The sequence below is a fragment of the Grus americana genome, chromosome 28, assembly GCF_028858705.1.
Source record: "Grus americana isolate bGruAme1 chromosome 28, bGruAme1.mat, whole genome shotgun sequence".
Lineage (NCBI taxonomy): Eukaryota > Metazoa > Chordata > Aves > Gruiformes > Gruidae > Grus > Grus americana.
This window is the reverse complement of record NC_072879.1, coordinates 3,277,668-3,294,215: the sequence shown is the minus strand read 5'-3', so window position 1 is coordinate 3,294,215 and position 16,548 is coordinate 3,277,668. Positions and strand designations below refer to the sequence as shown.

Sequence of the window (16,548 nt, the reverse complement as noted above, 5' to 3'; positions counted from 1 at the left end):
TAAGCACAATGTATGCTACCCCTGTTCCCCCGGCGCTGCCGGCAGGACAGCAGAGGTGACCGTGGGAGGGAGGGTACAGTGCTCGGAGCAGAGCTCCAGGGCCCCGCTCCCACCCTGGGCAGAGTGGGGAGGATGCTGCTGCTGCTCTGCAAAGGGAGCGCGTGCCCGGTCTGAGCGATGCTGGGCTGTGAGTCGGGGCTCTGCTCCCTCCTCCCGTGAGGGTCAGCTCTGTCTGACCTTGAGAGACGTCCCTGTGTGCCTCAGTTTCCCATGCTGCAGTGGAGCATTTTTTACTGGGCTGGTTTTAGAGGTGTCAGCTGCATTAGTATCCAGGTGACATTCTGCAGTCATTTCCCACCCCCTTCGCGAAGGGGCTGTGGTTTAATTAATGTTTGCAAATTGCTTTGAGGCGGCTGCTGCAAGAGGTGCATGGATGCTCGCAGTGCCCGCGTCCCCGACAGCCGAGCGCTCGCGTCTCGCAGGGGCCTGCGGCCGCAGCGGGCACAAATTGTCACCGCGCTCCCCGAGACAAGGGGAGCCGCGTTCGCTCGTGCCAGCACGGCTCTGGCGTGGGACGGCTCAGCAGCTGGGGAAGGCTTTATCTGCAGCTGGATTTCAGGGCCGGGGGCTTTAACATGCATCAGATGAGGCAGCAAAACGTGCCCAATGCTGCTGGGGCAAAGGTGTGTGTCTGCTGCAAGGGAGGCAGCACCTGGGACGGCCCTGGGCAAAGCGTGTCTGTGCGTGGAGGGTGCGGGAGAGGTTTGCGCGCTTCCCTCCGCTGGGCTTCCGCCCTGAGCTGTGGTTTGGGGCTATTCCACCCTTCTGTGCGAGGGGAGACAGTGTCTGTGGTCCTGGGGGACCCGCACAGGAACTCTGGGCTCAGGGGCGCAGCCGGGTTTGGGTTATAATTGCAGTGGTTTGCTTACTTGGAAAGGATTTCCTAACTCCTCAGGGAGCCCCGGGGGGGCTCCAGGGGCCTCTCCTGGCTGACAAAACCCAGGTGCTCAAGCCGTGCCTCAGTCCGGCCACGTTGATGGATAGCCCACCATGCTTGTGAACTTGGGGTCATCCCGCCCCCTCGCGCACCCCTCAGGATGGGCCCCTCTGTGCAGAACATCTGGTCCCCACTGCTCACCCCACACCTGCCCTGGAGAGCAGCCACGTGCCCGGAGCGATTGTCCCGTGCTCCTCCCGGGGCAGCTCGACCCAAAGCGACGGGTGTCTCTGGGCATGGCCAACGTCGGCTGCTCGCAAACAGCTCCAGCGCGCTCTCACCGCCTGTCAGGATGGTTTCTGGGCAGCGGGGGGCTCGTGTGAGTCTGCCCCGCTGCAGGCAGCCCAGCGGATGGAGACGAAGTGAGCGGCGAGTTTCGGCATCCTTGTACGAGCTCCCTCCGAGCCGGGCGCTGGGGCAGAGCCAGGCCCGTCTCTCAGCCAGCCACCGCGGCGCTTGGCTCCACCACCCCGGGAGACGGAGGAGTCGCTGCCAGCAGCTCGCTGCCGTGCTCGTCACCCTCGCCGTGCGTCTGCCCGCCTCTTGCCCGCTCGCCGGCCCAGTGCCAGCCCCTCCCTCCCAGCTGGGGGGGAGCCGCCGTTCCCCCCGCGCACGCCCTGGTGCAGGCAGGGCTGCACGCGGTCAGGAGCTTTGCCATCGGTGCCGATGTGGTTCGAGGGAACGGAGAGGCCCTGAGCTGACAGCGGCTGCTAATGAGCCGGCAGTAATGTGCTCGTGGCTGTTTGTTACTTTGGGGTTTCTGACATTTGGGTCAGTTAATGGATTTGTCTCTTGCCCCCCCACCTCCTTCCCCTCCCCTGCCAGTGGCTGCCCAGGACCAGCTGTAAATTAGCCCTTAATTTCTCACATGTGTGTGTCCTTACTTACGCAGCAAAGCGCTAAACAGTAACCTCCCCCTCTCTGGCCTCTTAGGTGTTTGGGGGGGTCGGTGCTGGCGGACACTGAGGGCTGCCGGGGTGTCGGCATGACCCTGGTACTGCTGCACGGCACGGACGGACCCGCTGCGTGCCGGGATGGCGCCGCGCTCGGATCCTGCATCTGCATGAGGGTTTGTGCTCGGGCTGGGAAAGCTCCGAGGGACCCGCCTGGGCCCCTTTTTTTCCTGTTGCAGCTAAATTATAACCAGCTTTTGTAAGGAGGCAGCAGGCTTTGCCTCTGCGCTGGCTCTTCCCGGGCGTTTCTGCTGTGGCTCTTCACCTTATAAGTGGGAAGTTTTTTTTTTCTTTCGGTAGCAAATATTTTCCATAATTTCTAGGCTGATACAATTAAAGTTAAAGAAGATGGGTGTAAATTATACCTCCCTGCAATCAACCTCTCCCCCCTAGACTAGCTAGGGGCTGGAAATATGAGGATTTGCAATAATTAAGGCAAACAGTTGTTTTTGTTTGGTTAGAAAAACAACCCGGTGCTGTTAGAAAGAAGGCAAGAAAAACCATAGAAAATGTTTTCCTTCCAGTTCCCAAGAAGGGGGGAAGAAAAAGTCGTTACATGCAAAGCTGGCGCTGGGCTCCGTGCCGGGCAGAGACATGTAGAAACTAAACTAGGACTGGGCTGGGAAGCAAACACCCGCCGGGGAGCTGGATGGCGAGGATTAACTGGGCTGTTTCCTTGTGCTCTCCCCATTTTCCAATGAATTTGATCCGTGACCTTCCATAGCTCCAGCGGAGGCTGAGCTGGGCTTACCGCCTGAGCGGGGACCTGCACGGGCAGAGAAAACCTGCGCAGAGCACCGGGGGAAGCAGCGGGACTCGGCGCCAGCCGCAGCCTCTCTGCGGAGCCGTGCTTTGCCGAAGAGCTGCGGGTTCACCCGCCGGCGAGTGCCCGGGTGGGAACCGGCACCCCGAACTGCGGCCGACCAAAGTTGATAGCTGCCACCGAAGGCAGCGCGATGGTCTCTTTATTGTTTCCGTTTCTCGCTCCACAAAATAACTATGGAATTGATTAGTCTTGAGAGATATGGTGAAGCTTGATTAATTTAGTAATTATTACTTCAAGGTATTTCCCCCCACAAGGGCCTGATCCTGATCCAAAGCTCTTTGTGGACCCTCGGCAGCGTTTGGGTAGCCCAGCACCGGCCGCCTCCCCCCCCCCCCAGCAGTGGGGTGTCGGGGGCTGAGGGACACGGTGTGCTAGGGGGGTCCCCAGGTCCCCGCATGCCCCTCACCCCACTGCCCCCGGGGCAGAATCACCGAGCTCCATGCCGTTCCCTGGACCGGGGACCTGGAATGCGTCTCGCGTGCTTGGAAGCTTATCTGCTTTTTCCAGCTCTATCAGTTGGTCTAATAAAAGGCACTGCCTCTCCCGGCAAGCCTTGCCCAAGGTGTTTTAGGCAGGGCTGGAGCAGATCCTGCTATTGCAAACCTGGTGTTTTAGCTGCCTGTGACTTTACTGTTTGGGCTGAATTTCTCAGTCGAGGCTTCTTTTCCTGTAATCCCAGCCAAATTTGGTTAGCTATTTCAAAGAACAAGGCTTGGGAAAAGGACACTTTTTTTTTTTTTAAATTGTGTTTAATATATTCTAGTGACCTTTTCTTTGAAAAGCCCGAGCGCCCAAGGGAAGGGACACGGAGCCTGGCATGGAGGGGTGGCAGGTCCCCGCCAGCTGCAGTCCTGTGATCCCGCTGGGACCGAACGAGGTCTTGGCAGTTTGCAGGAGCTGGGGGGGGGGCGTGGGGGGGGGTGTCCCGCAGGCTGCACTGGCCAGACAGCATCCCTGGCATTGCTGCTGCCAGCGCTCAAACAGGCAGCCTAAATGAGGAGGAATAGGCAAAAACTGGATTCTGGGTGTGCCGAGAGAGCCCAGCCCTGAGCTCACCTTGTGTTTTGGGGAGGGAAAGTAATCGCCCGTCCCCATCCAGAGCCTGGAGCTATGGAGCCTGGAGGTGATGGAAATCTGGCTCAGTTCCTCGATGCGGTGGCCTGAGCCAGGCAGGGATTCCCGAGCCTGCGTGGATCCTCCTGGCCTCTGCTGCAGGTTTCCTGCTGCCGTTGTTCTGATTTTCGGACCCCCGGCGAGGAGCGTGGTGGCCGGCTGGGAGCGCTCAGGGCTCTTGCAGCCTCCTCTGTGCCCGCGCGCGGGGGCCGTGCTCCCTTCCCGCTCTTAGGCTTTCTCAATTATGTTTGAAATTTAAGGTTTTTTTTGATCTTAATTGGCAGTTGTGGATCTCCTGCCAGCAGCCACCATCCCGCTGCGCAGTGGTTTAGTGTTAGGGAGTAGGAACCAGTTCCCCAGCAGCTCCCGCACTGGTTTGGCAGTGGAGGACACGTGCTTTGCTGGTGGTCCTGCTCATGCTGGGCGGTGGGCACCTCTCTAGTACCCTGAGGAGAAGCATCCTTCTGCCTGCCTCCAGTGTCAGACGTCCACGGGTGGCCACAGAGCTCGGTGGTCGAGGAGCATCTCAAGCAGCGTTATTAGGGAGCTTATCCGGGGTTACTCCTTCGGGATGTTTGCCTTTGGTTTTTGGGGGCAGCTGAAGCCCCTGGAGCAGTTGTGCCCCAGCACAACCCTCGCCGTGAGCAAACCAAATGCAGGCGCAACGTGTGTGAACCCCGTCGTGGATGGTCTGAGTCAAGGTCCACCTCTTCCTGCTGGATCCGCCCCAGAAACACCTCTTCCAGCATCCACGACAAGGGTTTTCCATCGCCCACAGCACTCTTCTGGTGCTCCAGCGCCAGGGGCTTCGAGTCCCGGAACATCCCCTTTGGGGGTGGTGTCAGCGCCGGTTTTGGCTGAGCTGCAGGTCCCTTCTGGGGGTCCCCCCCGGGCTCCTCCTGGGACCGCGCTGTTTGCGCAGGCTCTGCTGCGGCTCCCTGTGCCGGCCACAGCCACGCGCCGGGGAGGGACCACCGCTGGCCCTGTCGGCATGCCCGGAAAGGCTTTTAGTGGCTTGGCTTGATAAATGAAAACAAATAAACTTGATAGACAAGTGGACAGCTTTATGATAGCTTCCCACTGACAGGGAGAAAGATTGGTTGTCGGTGGCTTGACAGAGAAATATCTTGATGGGAGTCAGATAAAGAGATGTATAACCTTGATGGCGGAGGATGAGGAGTTGGCTGCACGGGAGGACGCCCCGGCAACGTTATTCAAAAATAATTCTGCTTTTATTTGTTTTACTTTTTGGCGGGGGGAAGGGATGCCAAGCCCCACAGTTCATTGAGTTTTTCAAAATAGATTTGCTAAATAAATAATGACGATGATCCATATTTTATTTATATCCCACCTATCTACATGCAGCACTGGAGGTGTTTTACAATGGACCTCTTTCTCCCCTTTAAAGCTAACAAACTCAGAACTAAAAGCACATTAGATGGAGACAGATTTACAAGGATATTTAGATGCCGAAGCATAAAGACAGGCAGCGAGCGGGATTTGCGGAAGCGCCTCGGCTGCTCGCTCCCGTTGATTTTAATGGGCACCTTGTTGCTATTGTGAATCCAACTGGATGCGTATTTGCATCTGGAGGCACCTACGGAGCTCTGGGGAGCTCGGGGTGCTTCCGTGGCCTAAACACCCGGTGCGGGGGACACACATGCTCGCCAGGGTCCCCAGGGCAGGAGGGTTCGGAGTCCGCCTGGGGTTTTGCTCATCCTTCTGCAGCAACAGTGATTCAAACGTGAAGTTTTCTGAACTTGGGGGGATCTGGGGGGGTCTGGGAGTGGAGCAGGTCCTGCCCCGGCGAGCGCCAGCCTTCCCGGGCAGCCCAATAAGGATGTCCTCGCTCAGGGACGTGGCCTCCAGAGCTGTGGCTGGGCTGCACACCTGCAACCGAAAATCCCCCCGGCTTTTCCCACGCGGCTATTTTCTGCGGTCGAGCTCTGTCCTCCCCGGTGCCGGTTGCGGCCCCGCGGCCCCGCCGGTGCTCCAGCAGACCGCGGTGCCTGTCGCGTAGGGCGAAGGCCTTGGCACACGGTGGCCCTGGCCGGCGAGGCCGCGAGGCCGGCGTGGCTGGCGGCGTAGGCAGGCTCTGTGCCATATTATTCACATCAGCGTTTTCCGAGAGCTTGACAAAGGAAAGCGATACGTTAATGCAAATTATTGTTTAATTTTATTCCTGGATCGGAGGTGAAAAAATGTATATGCATGTTGGGGGGGGGGCTGCTGGGGCCAGGGTGGGGGTAACCCCAAACCACCCCTGGCTGCCCCTTCCTAATGTAACCCCCCCCCCTTTGCAAACCTCCCCCTACCCAAAGCAACCCCACCCCCCTGTGTGCCCCAACACCCCCGTCAGCCCTTCCCTTCCTCAAGGTAAAGCTCCCCCAACCCCCCCCCTTTGCGTGCTGCACCCCGTGATGCAGAACCTCCTCCCCGCCCTTTGCAAAAGGGGGGTCACACCGGCAGGGCTGGGGGGTCTCTTTGCAAAGGGATGCCCTCCCTGCTGGTGCGACACCCCCCCCCCCCGTTTGGAAAAGGACATCGATCCTGCCGGTGTGACCCCCCCCTCCCTTTGCAAAGCCCCCCCGCCCTGCCGGTGTGACCCCCCCCTTTGCAAAGGGACATCGATCCTGCCGGTGTGATCCCCCCTCCGCTTTGCAGCCCCCCCCCCGCCGGTGTGACCCCCCTTTTGCAGAGCCCCCCCCCGACTGCGCTCCCCCCGGTGCCCGTTGTTCCCCCCCCCCCCGCAGAGGTGGGGCCGCAGCGGTGGCGGCACCGATCGAGGCGGCGCGCGGGGCCCCGCCCTGGGACCGGGCCGGGCGCGCGCGGCGGCCGCCGGTGGCAACAATGTGTCAGAGGCGGCGGCGGCGGCGGCGCGGGCCCCGCGCGGGGCGGGGCGGGGCTGCGCGGGGCGGGGCGGGCGGCGGGCGGAGCGGCGCGGGGCGGGCGGGGGGCGCGGGCGGCGGGCGCAGCATGGCGCGGCGGCACTGAGGGAGCAGCGGCCTCCCCGGCCCGGCCTTTGTTTCGCCGGTGTCCCCGGAGCGGAGGAGCCCGCGCGGGGGCCTGGGGCTGAGCCCGCACCGTCCCGCTCCCTTGTCCCGCAGGTGCGGGGGAGGGAGGGGGGGGGGAAGAACAGCACCGGGACTCGGTACCGGGCGGCGGCTGATCCGCGGGGCTCGGAGGAACTTGGCCGAAGTTCGGCGGCGGGGGCGGGCGTGGGGCGGGGAGGGGACAGGTTCCCGGTGCCGGGGCGAATCCCGTGGACGCCGCGGGAACCGGCCGGTCCCCGCCGCCGGGGCGCGGGATGCGGCTGCCCCGGCGCCGCCGCACCGCGGCCGCCCCCAACTTTCCCCGCTGACGGCGCCCGGGGCCGCGGGCGATGGTGAGGGCTGGCCGCCCGCCCGCCGCCGCCCGCCGCCCGCCCGCCGCCCCCGGCCGGCCCCAGGGCTCCGCTGGCCGCCGCCGCCGCCCCGCCGCCCCCTGAAGCGGCCGGAGCCGCGCCCGCCGCTGGCCGGGACGATGGTGCGCTGGGAGGCGGCCGCGCTGCTCGCCGCGCTCGTCGGTGTCTGCGTCTGGACCGACGAGACCGGGAAAGTTATCTCGGATCGGTACGCTGTCTACTGGAACCGAAGCAACCCCAGGTGAGGCCGGAGGCGGCGGGGGCCGGTCCCGGGGCGGCTGGGGCCGGGCTGCAGCGACGCCCAAGTTTTAGTCTTTATTACACCCCCACACACACACGCACCCCCCCCCGGGGGGCCCACAGTCGCCCTCCCGATCGGTGACAGGCTGCGGCCGCCGCCGTCCGTTGCGGATGGGGTCCCGCTCCAGCCCCCCGGTTTGCTCCGGTAAACACTTTGGGCGGCCCCGGGGGCTCGGCGCGGGTCCCCGGCGGTGCAACTCAGCCGGGGCTGTCTCCTCCGGCCGCCCCCGAAGTTCACTGGAGGCTCCGGGGGGGAGCCGTCCCCGGGGGGCTGCGGTAGCCCCGGGCCCATCGCCCGCGGGCGGGTCGCGTTCCCCGGCAGCATTGCGGGGGGGCGGGGGGGCGGCGGCGGCTGCCGGCGTTCGGGGGTGGGGGGGGGTGGGGGAAGCGGTGCGGCGGGGGCTGCGGCTCGGGGGCCCCCCCCCAGCCCCTCAGCGCCCAACTTCGGGGAAGTTCAAGTTTCTCCTCCCCGCCGGTCCCGTTCCAAACCCTCCCCCCCCCCCCACCGCCCCGGTCCCGCTCCCGTGGGGAGTTCGGTGAAGGTCCTGCGATAATAAAACCCGAAATACGACAAAAGGCGCCTGGTGCTGCCGGTGGCGGCCACGGGAGTGTTTGAAATAACGATTTGGGGGTGAAACGGTAAAACGGGCTGGTTGGGGCTGGGGTGCGGGGCTGCCCGGTGAAGCTGCCGGTGGCCGGGAGCTCGGGGCGGCCCAACCCCGCTGCTGCCCGTTCCATCATCACCTGGGGAAGAAATTGCGGCGTAGTTGGTTTGAATTTAGATTCTGCCTTTGAATTTAGATTTATTACCCCCACCCGAGCATCCATATATTTTTTTTTTTTTTGGTGAGAGTTTCGTTTCTGTTCTATTTCTTTGTTCGTAATTTGGAGGAACCAGAAGCTGTTGGAGAGTTTGAAGCAAGGATGAATTCTGCTCCTGCCTCAGGTGGCTGGGACCACCAGGACCCCCCCGCCCTCTTCTTCCCCTCAGATACAAACCACGGGGTTCTGAGTGGGCCGATTTGTGGGGACTCTTGTAAAAGAAAAAAAAAAAAATAACCTGCCACCAAAATCCCATTTTTTCCCCCAATTAATTAAGTTAAAGTGGCCCCAGCAGTGTCCCCCGCTGAGCCGAGCGGAGGGTCGCGGGTCGCGTGGCGATGCTCAGTTCACTTCTGTGGTGGGTGCCGTTGCGCCCGCTGCCTTTAGGTTTGGGCCATTCCGTCCTCTGGTCGAACGGGTGTCTCTTTGTCCCCCGTGGGTCCCTGCGGGGCAAGGGGCCGTGTGGGTGTGTGGCGTGGCCTGGCCCTTGTCCCCGCGGCAGGGCCGGGGCCGTGGCTGCAGCAGAGCAGGCAGGAGCTGGGGCTGCCGGCGAGGCGGCTCCTCCAGCGCTCCCCGGCTGGGAAGCTGTTCCCTTCTTGCAGCAGGAGAACCGGGAGGGGACCCTGGTGGCACCTTCCCCTCTCCCGGCCACGTCCTGGCAGCGTCCTGGTGACACCATCGCAGTTGATTAAAGTTCCCGGCTGCCTTTTGGCGGGTGGCTGCTGGCACCCAGACCCGGTGGGATGCGCGCAGGGCTGTGAGGACCCTCGTGAGTATCGCCGTCTGTCCGTCTGCTGCGTGCCCCCTCGGGCAGAACGGCCGGGTGCCATCACCCCCAGCCTCCTGCCCTCTCACCGCCCCAAAATTGGGACAAGCCTGTCCCTTTGTGTGCAGCGGTGCCTTCGCTGTGGGCCGCCTGCGGTGCATATGGATTTTATTATCTCCCTCACATTTTTGTGGGGGATTGTAAGAGGCAGGTTTTTTTTTTTTTTTTTTTTTTTTTTTTTTTTTTCCCATTGCAAAGTTTTTGGTTACAGTTCCTGGTCCTCCCCAGCTCCCACACTTTTGGGAGAACAAAAGAAAAGAACCCAATGCCAAACGTGTGAGGGCCCCCCCCGGTCAAACTCCGGCATCCCGGCTGCTGGAGATGAAGGCGGCATCACTGAGCGGTTGGGGCCGCGGCTGAGATTTAGCACCCAAGGGTTCCTACGGCAGTGCCGGTAGCCAAAAGTAGCCCCTGGTCCTTGGGTGATGGATGTCCCGGGACCTGGCGTCAGTGGTGGCTTCGGCTCAGCCCCACCAGCCGCCCGTGTCCCCATCGCCCCCTCGTACGCACCGGGATGGGCACCGCGGAGAAGGCGGCGGGGAATTTATCCTCGAAAATAGGTGGTTTATTATTATTATTTTTATTCTTATTATACTTATTATTATATTTTGAAATCTGACGTTGGCAGGGAAAATATTTTTGAGGGGGGAAATAAAATAGGGCAAAGGAAGTGCGAAGGGATAGGAGGGAAGAGCAGACAATGGCTGGTGGGTTTTAGCAGGCACGTCCGCAGTGCCGGGCTCCGGGATGTGACCCAAATTTCCCAATGTGGGAGCGCCCCGTGTTGCAATCGGCCGATGTGCTGTACGTTCCCTGCGTGTATGTTCAGGTCTGGGAATTCAAGGCAATTTATTAGATGTTGCAAATATAGAAATTGCCATTGAGTTTTCTGCTTATTTTCCTTTTTGAAGCCGGCGGTGGTTTTATTTTGTCTGTCTCTGGAGTTACTAGAAAACTATCTCATCCTTAAAAATGAAGAACAACATATATATGCTCTTTCTGGTCCCTTGTTTTCCTTCTTCATTTTCCCCTTCCATCATTTAATAAAGGGGGAAATCAAAAAGGATTAAAAAAAAAAAAGAGGGGAAAAAAATGAAAGGTTAAAATGCCCGGTGCTTGTTTGAACCCACATACCTGATCTGGCGATAAATATTTTTCTTCAGGTTTATGTCACAATCTATATTTTATAAAAGATGGTAATAAATCTCATGGTCAATGTGATTTGCCCAGATTAGAATAATTCTATATTTCATAATTGGGTCTAAATTAAAAATAAGTGGTACCTCAGGATGCTGCAATTTGCTGGTACTGTGGAGATATTTAGCCACTTGCTGTGGATTTAGAGTTCTGGTTTGGTGTTTTTTGGTTTGTGGGTTTTTTTTTTTTTTTAAATGATTTTGTAAGCATGCATTTGGAAAAGGTTGCATGAGCTTTGCTGGATGTAACTCCTGGGTTGTCCTGGAAATAGCCAAGAACGTACCTTTATATAATAGCACGCTGTTTCGATACCCACGTAGAACTGTGGATTTTTGCTCTACGGCACGTACAGATGCACTAACACAGTTTTATCTCCCCGGCTGCGGGATGCATTGGCCGTGCCCAGGCCGGTGCTGGGTACAAGGCGCTCTGCGTCCGACGCGATGCACCCGCGGACAGGACTGCGGGGCGCGAGAGCTTTGGAGGGCTCTGGCCAGGTCCCGCATGGTGGGCAGGGGTCCGGCTGGGGCAGGGCTCTTCCTCCGTGGGGTCTTCGGGGGCTGCGCGGTCCCTTTCTTTTCCAGCTGGTGTGGCCGGTGGCGTGGGAGCCGCTCGCCCGTTGGGTTCTTGGGTGGATTTGCAGCCTTGGGACCCGAGGAGAGGCACAGCGGGCCAAGTCGGGTGTTCCAGAGCATCCGTCGGTCGGATGGCATCGCCCGGGCGGGTCGAGGTCGAGGTGTCCGGCTTCGGCCCCCCCTCGCCCATGCGACCCCTGCGCTGCAGCAGGATTTAGGATGAACGTCTCGGATGCGCTACAGTGCATCGCGCAGCAAAAACTCGGGGGTCTGGGAAACCTCCACGCTACGGGGGAAAAGGCCTGTGGGGAGGGGTGACCTGGCCTCGGAGGGTCCCCAATCCCGGGACCACCTGACCCGCGGCCTCGGGGCTGCGACTGGAAACCTCTGGAAGGCCGAGGAAGGACGGAGGGTTTCAGATTTGTTTTCGTCCCCCGCTCTACCTACAGCTATGTAACGGGCAGGTTGTAGTAATTCCGGAATGACAGTGTTCCTGCAGCCAAGTGCAATTCCTGCACGCGCTGCCGTGTGTTTCTGTCTCTACAGAGGGGGAAATGGGCAAAGTATTTGGTTTTTTCCTCTCTCTGTTTACAGTACAGATACAAATGCTGTAAATGGTCTAGATTTTACCCATGGCCTATATTTAACTGTGAAGTCATTTCTCTGCCTTGGAAGGCTTATTTTCTGATTCTTTTTTTTTTCTTTTTTTTTTTCCGGAGGGTTTGTGAGCACAGCTGGGATTTCTGTTCTGCTCCTCTGCACTCCCCAATCCTGGGATCGGGAAGCTGGAGAAATGGTTTCTAGCAGAGGGATTTACCACGGCTGGCGGGAGCCTGGGTGATGCTCAGGGACGGCGGTGACGGCAGAGCAGGACTTTCGGGGGGTCCTTTTGTGCGCCCTGTCCTTTGGGAGCAGGCGAGGGGTCCGTGCCACAGGAATGGTGGAGTTGGGGTGCAGGGAGCACGTCTTGGAGGGGGGGTCTGGATCATGCTCCCCACCCCATCGGCTTTTGTGCCGCTTTCCTCCTGCGTTGCTGTCTCCCAGAGCCGCAGCCCCGGTGCCTGCCGGTGCTGGCTGGCCGGTGCTTTGTCCGAGAGCTCGGTGCGCGGCAGCCAGAGCCACGGACCGGTCGGGGCTGGGGCCGTTCCCCGTTAACTGCCCGAGCCTGAGCAGGCTTGCCTGCCTGCGAGTCACGAGGGCTGGTGGCCAGGACGATGGCAGCCCGCGTGCGCCAGCTCTCCTTCGAGGGAGTGAAGAAGATGCACGTTTGGTTTTTTTTCCCAGGGGAATTTGGTGCCAGAGAGAGGTTGGCCGAGTGGGAGGGCTCGGCCCTGGGGAAGCGTGCCTGACACTGGACGTGCCCACCCATGCCTCCGTGCTGGGGTGGGTTTGGTGCCAGCCCTGCCCTGGGGCTGGTTCCCAAAACCTCCGTGTCCCAGCTCCGACTGGGGCTGCCTGGGCTGGGACCTTCGGGGTCGGCTCCCAGCCCCGCGTGCCCCCCCTCCTCGCTCCCGTAGCCATCGCACCAGGGGCTGCACCAGCCTCTGCAAGAAACACACCCTGTTCCCTCCTCGGAGCGATTTGAACGTGAATTTTAACTCTGGCCCTTGGGTGGTTCCCACGTCACTGGAAGGCCGAGCCCCCTCACCAGGTGCACCAGGCTCGGGGTGCCGGGAGCGGTGCCGGGGTGGTTGGGGGTGCCGGCGCTCGGCCACGTCCTGTGCAATTACTGCTCTTTTAGTTTTCATTTGTTTCATTTTCCCTTTGTGCCGAGATCATTTGCAGCCCTTCCCACCCCTCTTTTCCAGCCCGTTAAGCCGTGTTAGCTATTCTTCACCAGCCCAGGTCTGCGGCGAGCGCAGTTAATGGAGAGCAGATACAAACAGGTCCGGTGTCTCTGACAAGATTTTTCTCTCTCTGCCCGTCTCTGTCTCTCTGCCTGTCCCTTTCCAGGGACCGCAATTACATTCCCTGCTGGTCGCACATTTGGTATCCAAATGCCGGCCATGCGACGCATCCTAATGCGAGGACAGGCTGGGGGTGCGCAGTGCTGCCGACGGGTCAGCCGCTCCCCGGCACCCCCGGCGTCCCCCGTCCCGGTGCACAAGGATGGGAGTGAGAATGGTGCAGAGGGTGAAGGGGAGAGAGATGCCTTCAGTTACCACCGGAAAGCTTTAAAAGTACTCTTTTCATATGTGTATATATATATACACACACGTACGTCTGTATATATGCACTTTACCCACGCACATAAATAATACAGCTGCCCAAACACACCTACACCCCCCTCCTGCCCTACAGGCAGGAGCGCGCGCCTGTAGCCGTCCCCGTGTTACGCGCACGTGGGATCTGCGGGCTGAGGGATATCCAGAGGTGTGGTTTTACACGGCCCCGAACGCAGAGCTCGGCGTCCGGGTCTCTTCTCGCCCAGCTGTCTGTCTGTCTCGCTGCGTCCGCACGTAGGTCCCACGTGCCGCTGGCTATCTGTATCCCTACCTGCGTACGTTTGACGAGGTTCATCTGTCGGGTTGTCTGTAAAATTGCAGCAATTGTTCTTTAAATAGCTCCTTGTTCCTGATGGTGAAAATTTCAGTTCTTTTGTGTTAGATATTAATCATAGTTTTAGAGGCTTCATTTTTATTCTAGATGTTTTTTCCCCCGGTCAGGGCAGAGATCTTGCCCTGCTTCATTGGATTTAATGGGATTTACGGAAGGCAAGCAGATCTTAGTGTTGTTACCTTCAGCCCCCAAGAGGAGGTTAAATTTTTTTCCCCTCCACCATGACCCCTCCAGCCCAAAATCTGGCCATTTTCCTGCGCTTGGAGCATTGTTGCGAAACCAAGACCAACCCCGGTTTTGCCTCTGCGAGCGCCGGGGTAGGCAAGCAGCACTTCCAGCAGTGCCGACACCGTGGGCCGAGCCGCCGTGGTGAACGGGTCCGAAGCCCGAGCAGCGCCGGTGTGAGCAGGCGGCCGTTGCCAACGCTTTGGTCTTTGCCGAATGAATTCGGGAGGTGTCTCTGCAGCCAGGGACACCCCGAAAAGAGGGCTTGCGTTCCACTGGGGTGTGTGTGTGGGGGGGTGGGTGCAGGCTACTTGCCAGCAGCCCGGCAAAGCCCTTCACCCCAGCCACTGGGTTTGGGGTCCCCGTTGCCCTCTCCACCACGCCACGGGGCTGGGTGGGAGCTACATCGGGGTGGCAGCGCCCGGGGGGCTGTTCGGGCTCGTCTGGCCCATGCAATGCACCGGGGCTGTTGGAAAGCTGGGAAGGGATGAAGCTGTGAGAGCGGCGCACCAGGAGGTGCCCCTTTGGGTAGTGCCATGCCGTGCCGCGCTGCTGTCCGGGCAGGGTTCTGCCACCCCGCACAGTCCCAGCTTGTTCCTGGGCGGTCAGAGTGTTGTTATTTATTTATTTCTCTTCCCTCCTCTCCCCCTTTGCTTGTTGATGCTGCTGTGGCTGGGCTGCTAAATAGCTTCCCATTGTTCGAGAGCTAATTACCTCTTAATGAGGCTCCTTACTCAAAAGCCAAGGAGAGTAGAGGCTGTGGGGTGGGCTGCTTTTCAAGGCAGGCTGCCTGGCAGGGTGCTGGGTGACAGGGTGGCCAGGGTCACCGGACGCCCCCCCGCCACGGGGACAGCGGTTGGGTTTGGCTCTGCCACGCCAAAGGGGTGAAGCTGGGGCTTCCTCGGTTAGTGGCGGCAAGAGCTGCGGCGACGGAGCTGCCAGCCTGGCGCTTCGCCCCAAAGGGTGGCCGGGGAATGGCTTTGCCAAAAGTCCCGTATTGAGCCCCAAACCTGCTCTGCTTCGCCCGTCTCCTCCTGAACGTACCCCGTCCCTTGGCAAGAGGCTGGCGGGAGCCCTCGCCCCTAACAGCGTTCGAGAGCTTTGGCCGCAGGGAGCTGGGCAGCACGAGCGGAGGGTCCTCATCCCCCCTGGCGTGAGGAGCAGAAGTTTGGTCTGCGTTTGCCGGACCCCGGCTCTGCCCCCAGCGTCACACGTGTCCCTCAGGCCGACGGGGCTGGAGCGGCACCGCGGGCACAAGGCTGCGGTGGCTCATGCGGCTCCTCCGCGTGCCGGATGGCTATGCTGCGGACATGATGGAGGGGAAGAAATGATCCTTCTCCAAAGGGATTGGGAAAGCACCCGCCTCCGCCCTGCCTGGCCACCCCCCGCTCTGATTGAAGCTGGGCTTTGTCCCCACGCACCGGGGTGGGTGTGGGTGGGAGGGTCCCAGACTTCAGAGGGGGACGAGGTGGTCAAAGCAACAAGAGCAGGGAAAAATAAAACAAAGGAGGAAAATTTGCTCCCTAGAATAATAACGAAGATGGGGAATGACTTCCCTTTCCCTTGCGCCCTTGGGGCTCTGAACCCACCAGCGCTCGCAGCCCCCAAAGCAGGGAGCGCGCCCGTCAGAGCCGATGGAAGTGCAGAGGGACTCAAGGCCCAGCCTGGGCTGGTGGGAGCTTTGGGGTCATCCCCCCTGTCCTGCCCAGCCCCCCCCGGGCAGAGGGGCTGGCTTTGCGGGGTGCAGGGGAGACCTGTGGGTCTCACCCATGCGGCGTTTTGGTGGGGACCGGCCTGGGGCAGGAGCGGGCTGGGCAGCCGGCGCTGGATATGTGTGTCCAGAGGGGGTTCGGGGTTCGGCTGGGGCTCCCCGGTGCCCCCGGCTGCCCGTGACTCGCCTGCCCGGTGAGGCTGGGGGTGGTGGGGGCCTGCGGCGCTCTGCCGTATCGATCCCCGGCAGTGATTTAAATGCCACAAAGCATGGCTATCGATGTCTCGCGGCCTCCGGTGAAGCCAATCAGCGCTGGGGCCGGTGAGACCTGCGCTCCCGTTTCCGAGCCCTGCTTGGATCCGTTTGACATTTTCCTCCGGGTCATTAATGGAGAGAGAGGGATACAGACAGAAATGAGGATTAAGACATCGTTATTTTTTTTTCTTCTTCCTCCTTTTAAATTTTTCCTCTCTTCCTGTGTTTGCTCTCCAACACCTTCCTGTTAGAGCAGCGACTGCCGCTGGGCTAGGGACCAGCCCCGGAGCTGAGCCACGTCCCGGCGGGGCCGTGCCAGAGGGGCAGCCGTGGTGGGATCCCGCGGGATGCGGCCGTGGGCTCCCTCGTGCACGAGCTCTTCCTGACCTGCCAATTTTCTGCTTTTCTTGGCATTTTTCCCCTGCCCTGGCCTTCCCTTGCGTTGGTGAGGTTTTTCCATTCCTTTCCTGCACCCTCAACCTCTGCGCACACGCGTGTGTGTCGGTGCAAACGCCGGTGCAGTCAGTCCCACCAAATGCTGGCCCGGAGCCGATGCTGCCGGTCCCCCGGGATGCGGCCGCGAGTCTGCAGGCATCCGCGCAGGCACCGCCGGTATTCCCACCACGCACCGCAGAAGCGTTCCCAGGATCCGCGGAGTTTAAACCCGTCCCTCAATACTTTTTATTTGAATACAGGAATGTGCTTTTTTTTTTTTTTTTTTAAGCTCCTTCCCCACACCACCCTGAAATCCCCCCAAGAATTAAACTTTGTATTTCAGATCTTTCG

General features: G+C 60.2%; 1 protein-coding gene across 1 annotated transcript in view; it reads left to right on the top strand.

Moving 5' to 3' along the window:
- The first annotated feature begins 7,037 nt into the window (after positions 1 to 7,037).
- The window catches only part of EFNA2 (ephrin A2), a 48,438-nt gene continuing 38,927 nt past the window's right edge, over positions 7,038 to 16,548 (top strand). The window contains exon 1 of the mRNA XM_054805390.1: positions 7,038 to 7,533. Coding sequence (XP_054661365.1) covers positions 7,412 to 7,533 — 122 coding nt within the window. The 5' untranslated portion in view covers positions 7,038 to 7,411. The remainder of the gene's footprint in view (positions 7,534 to 16,548) is intronic.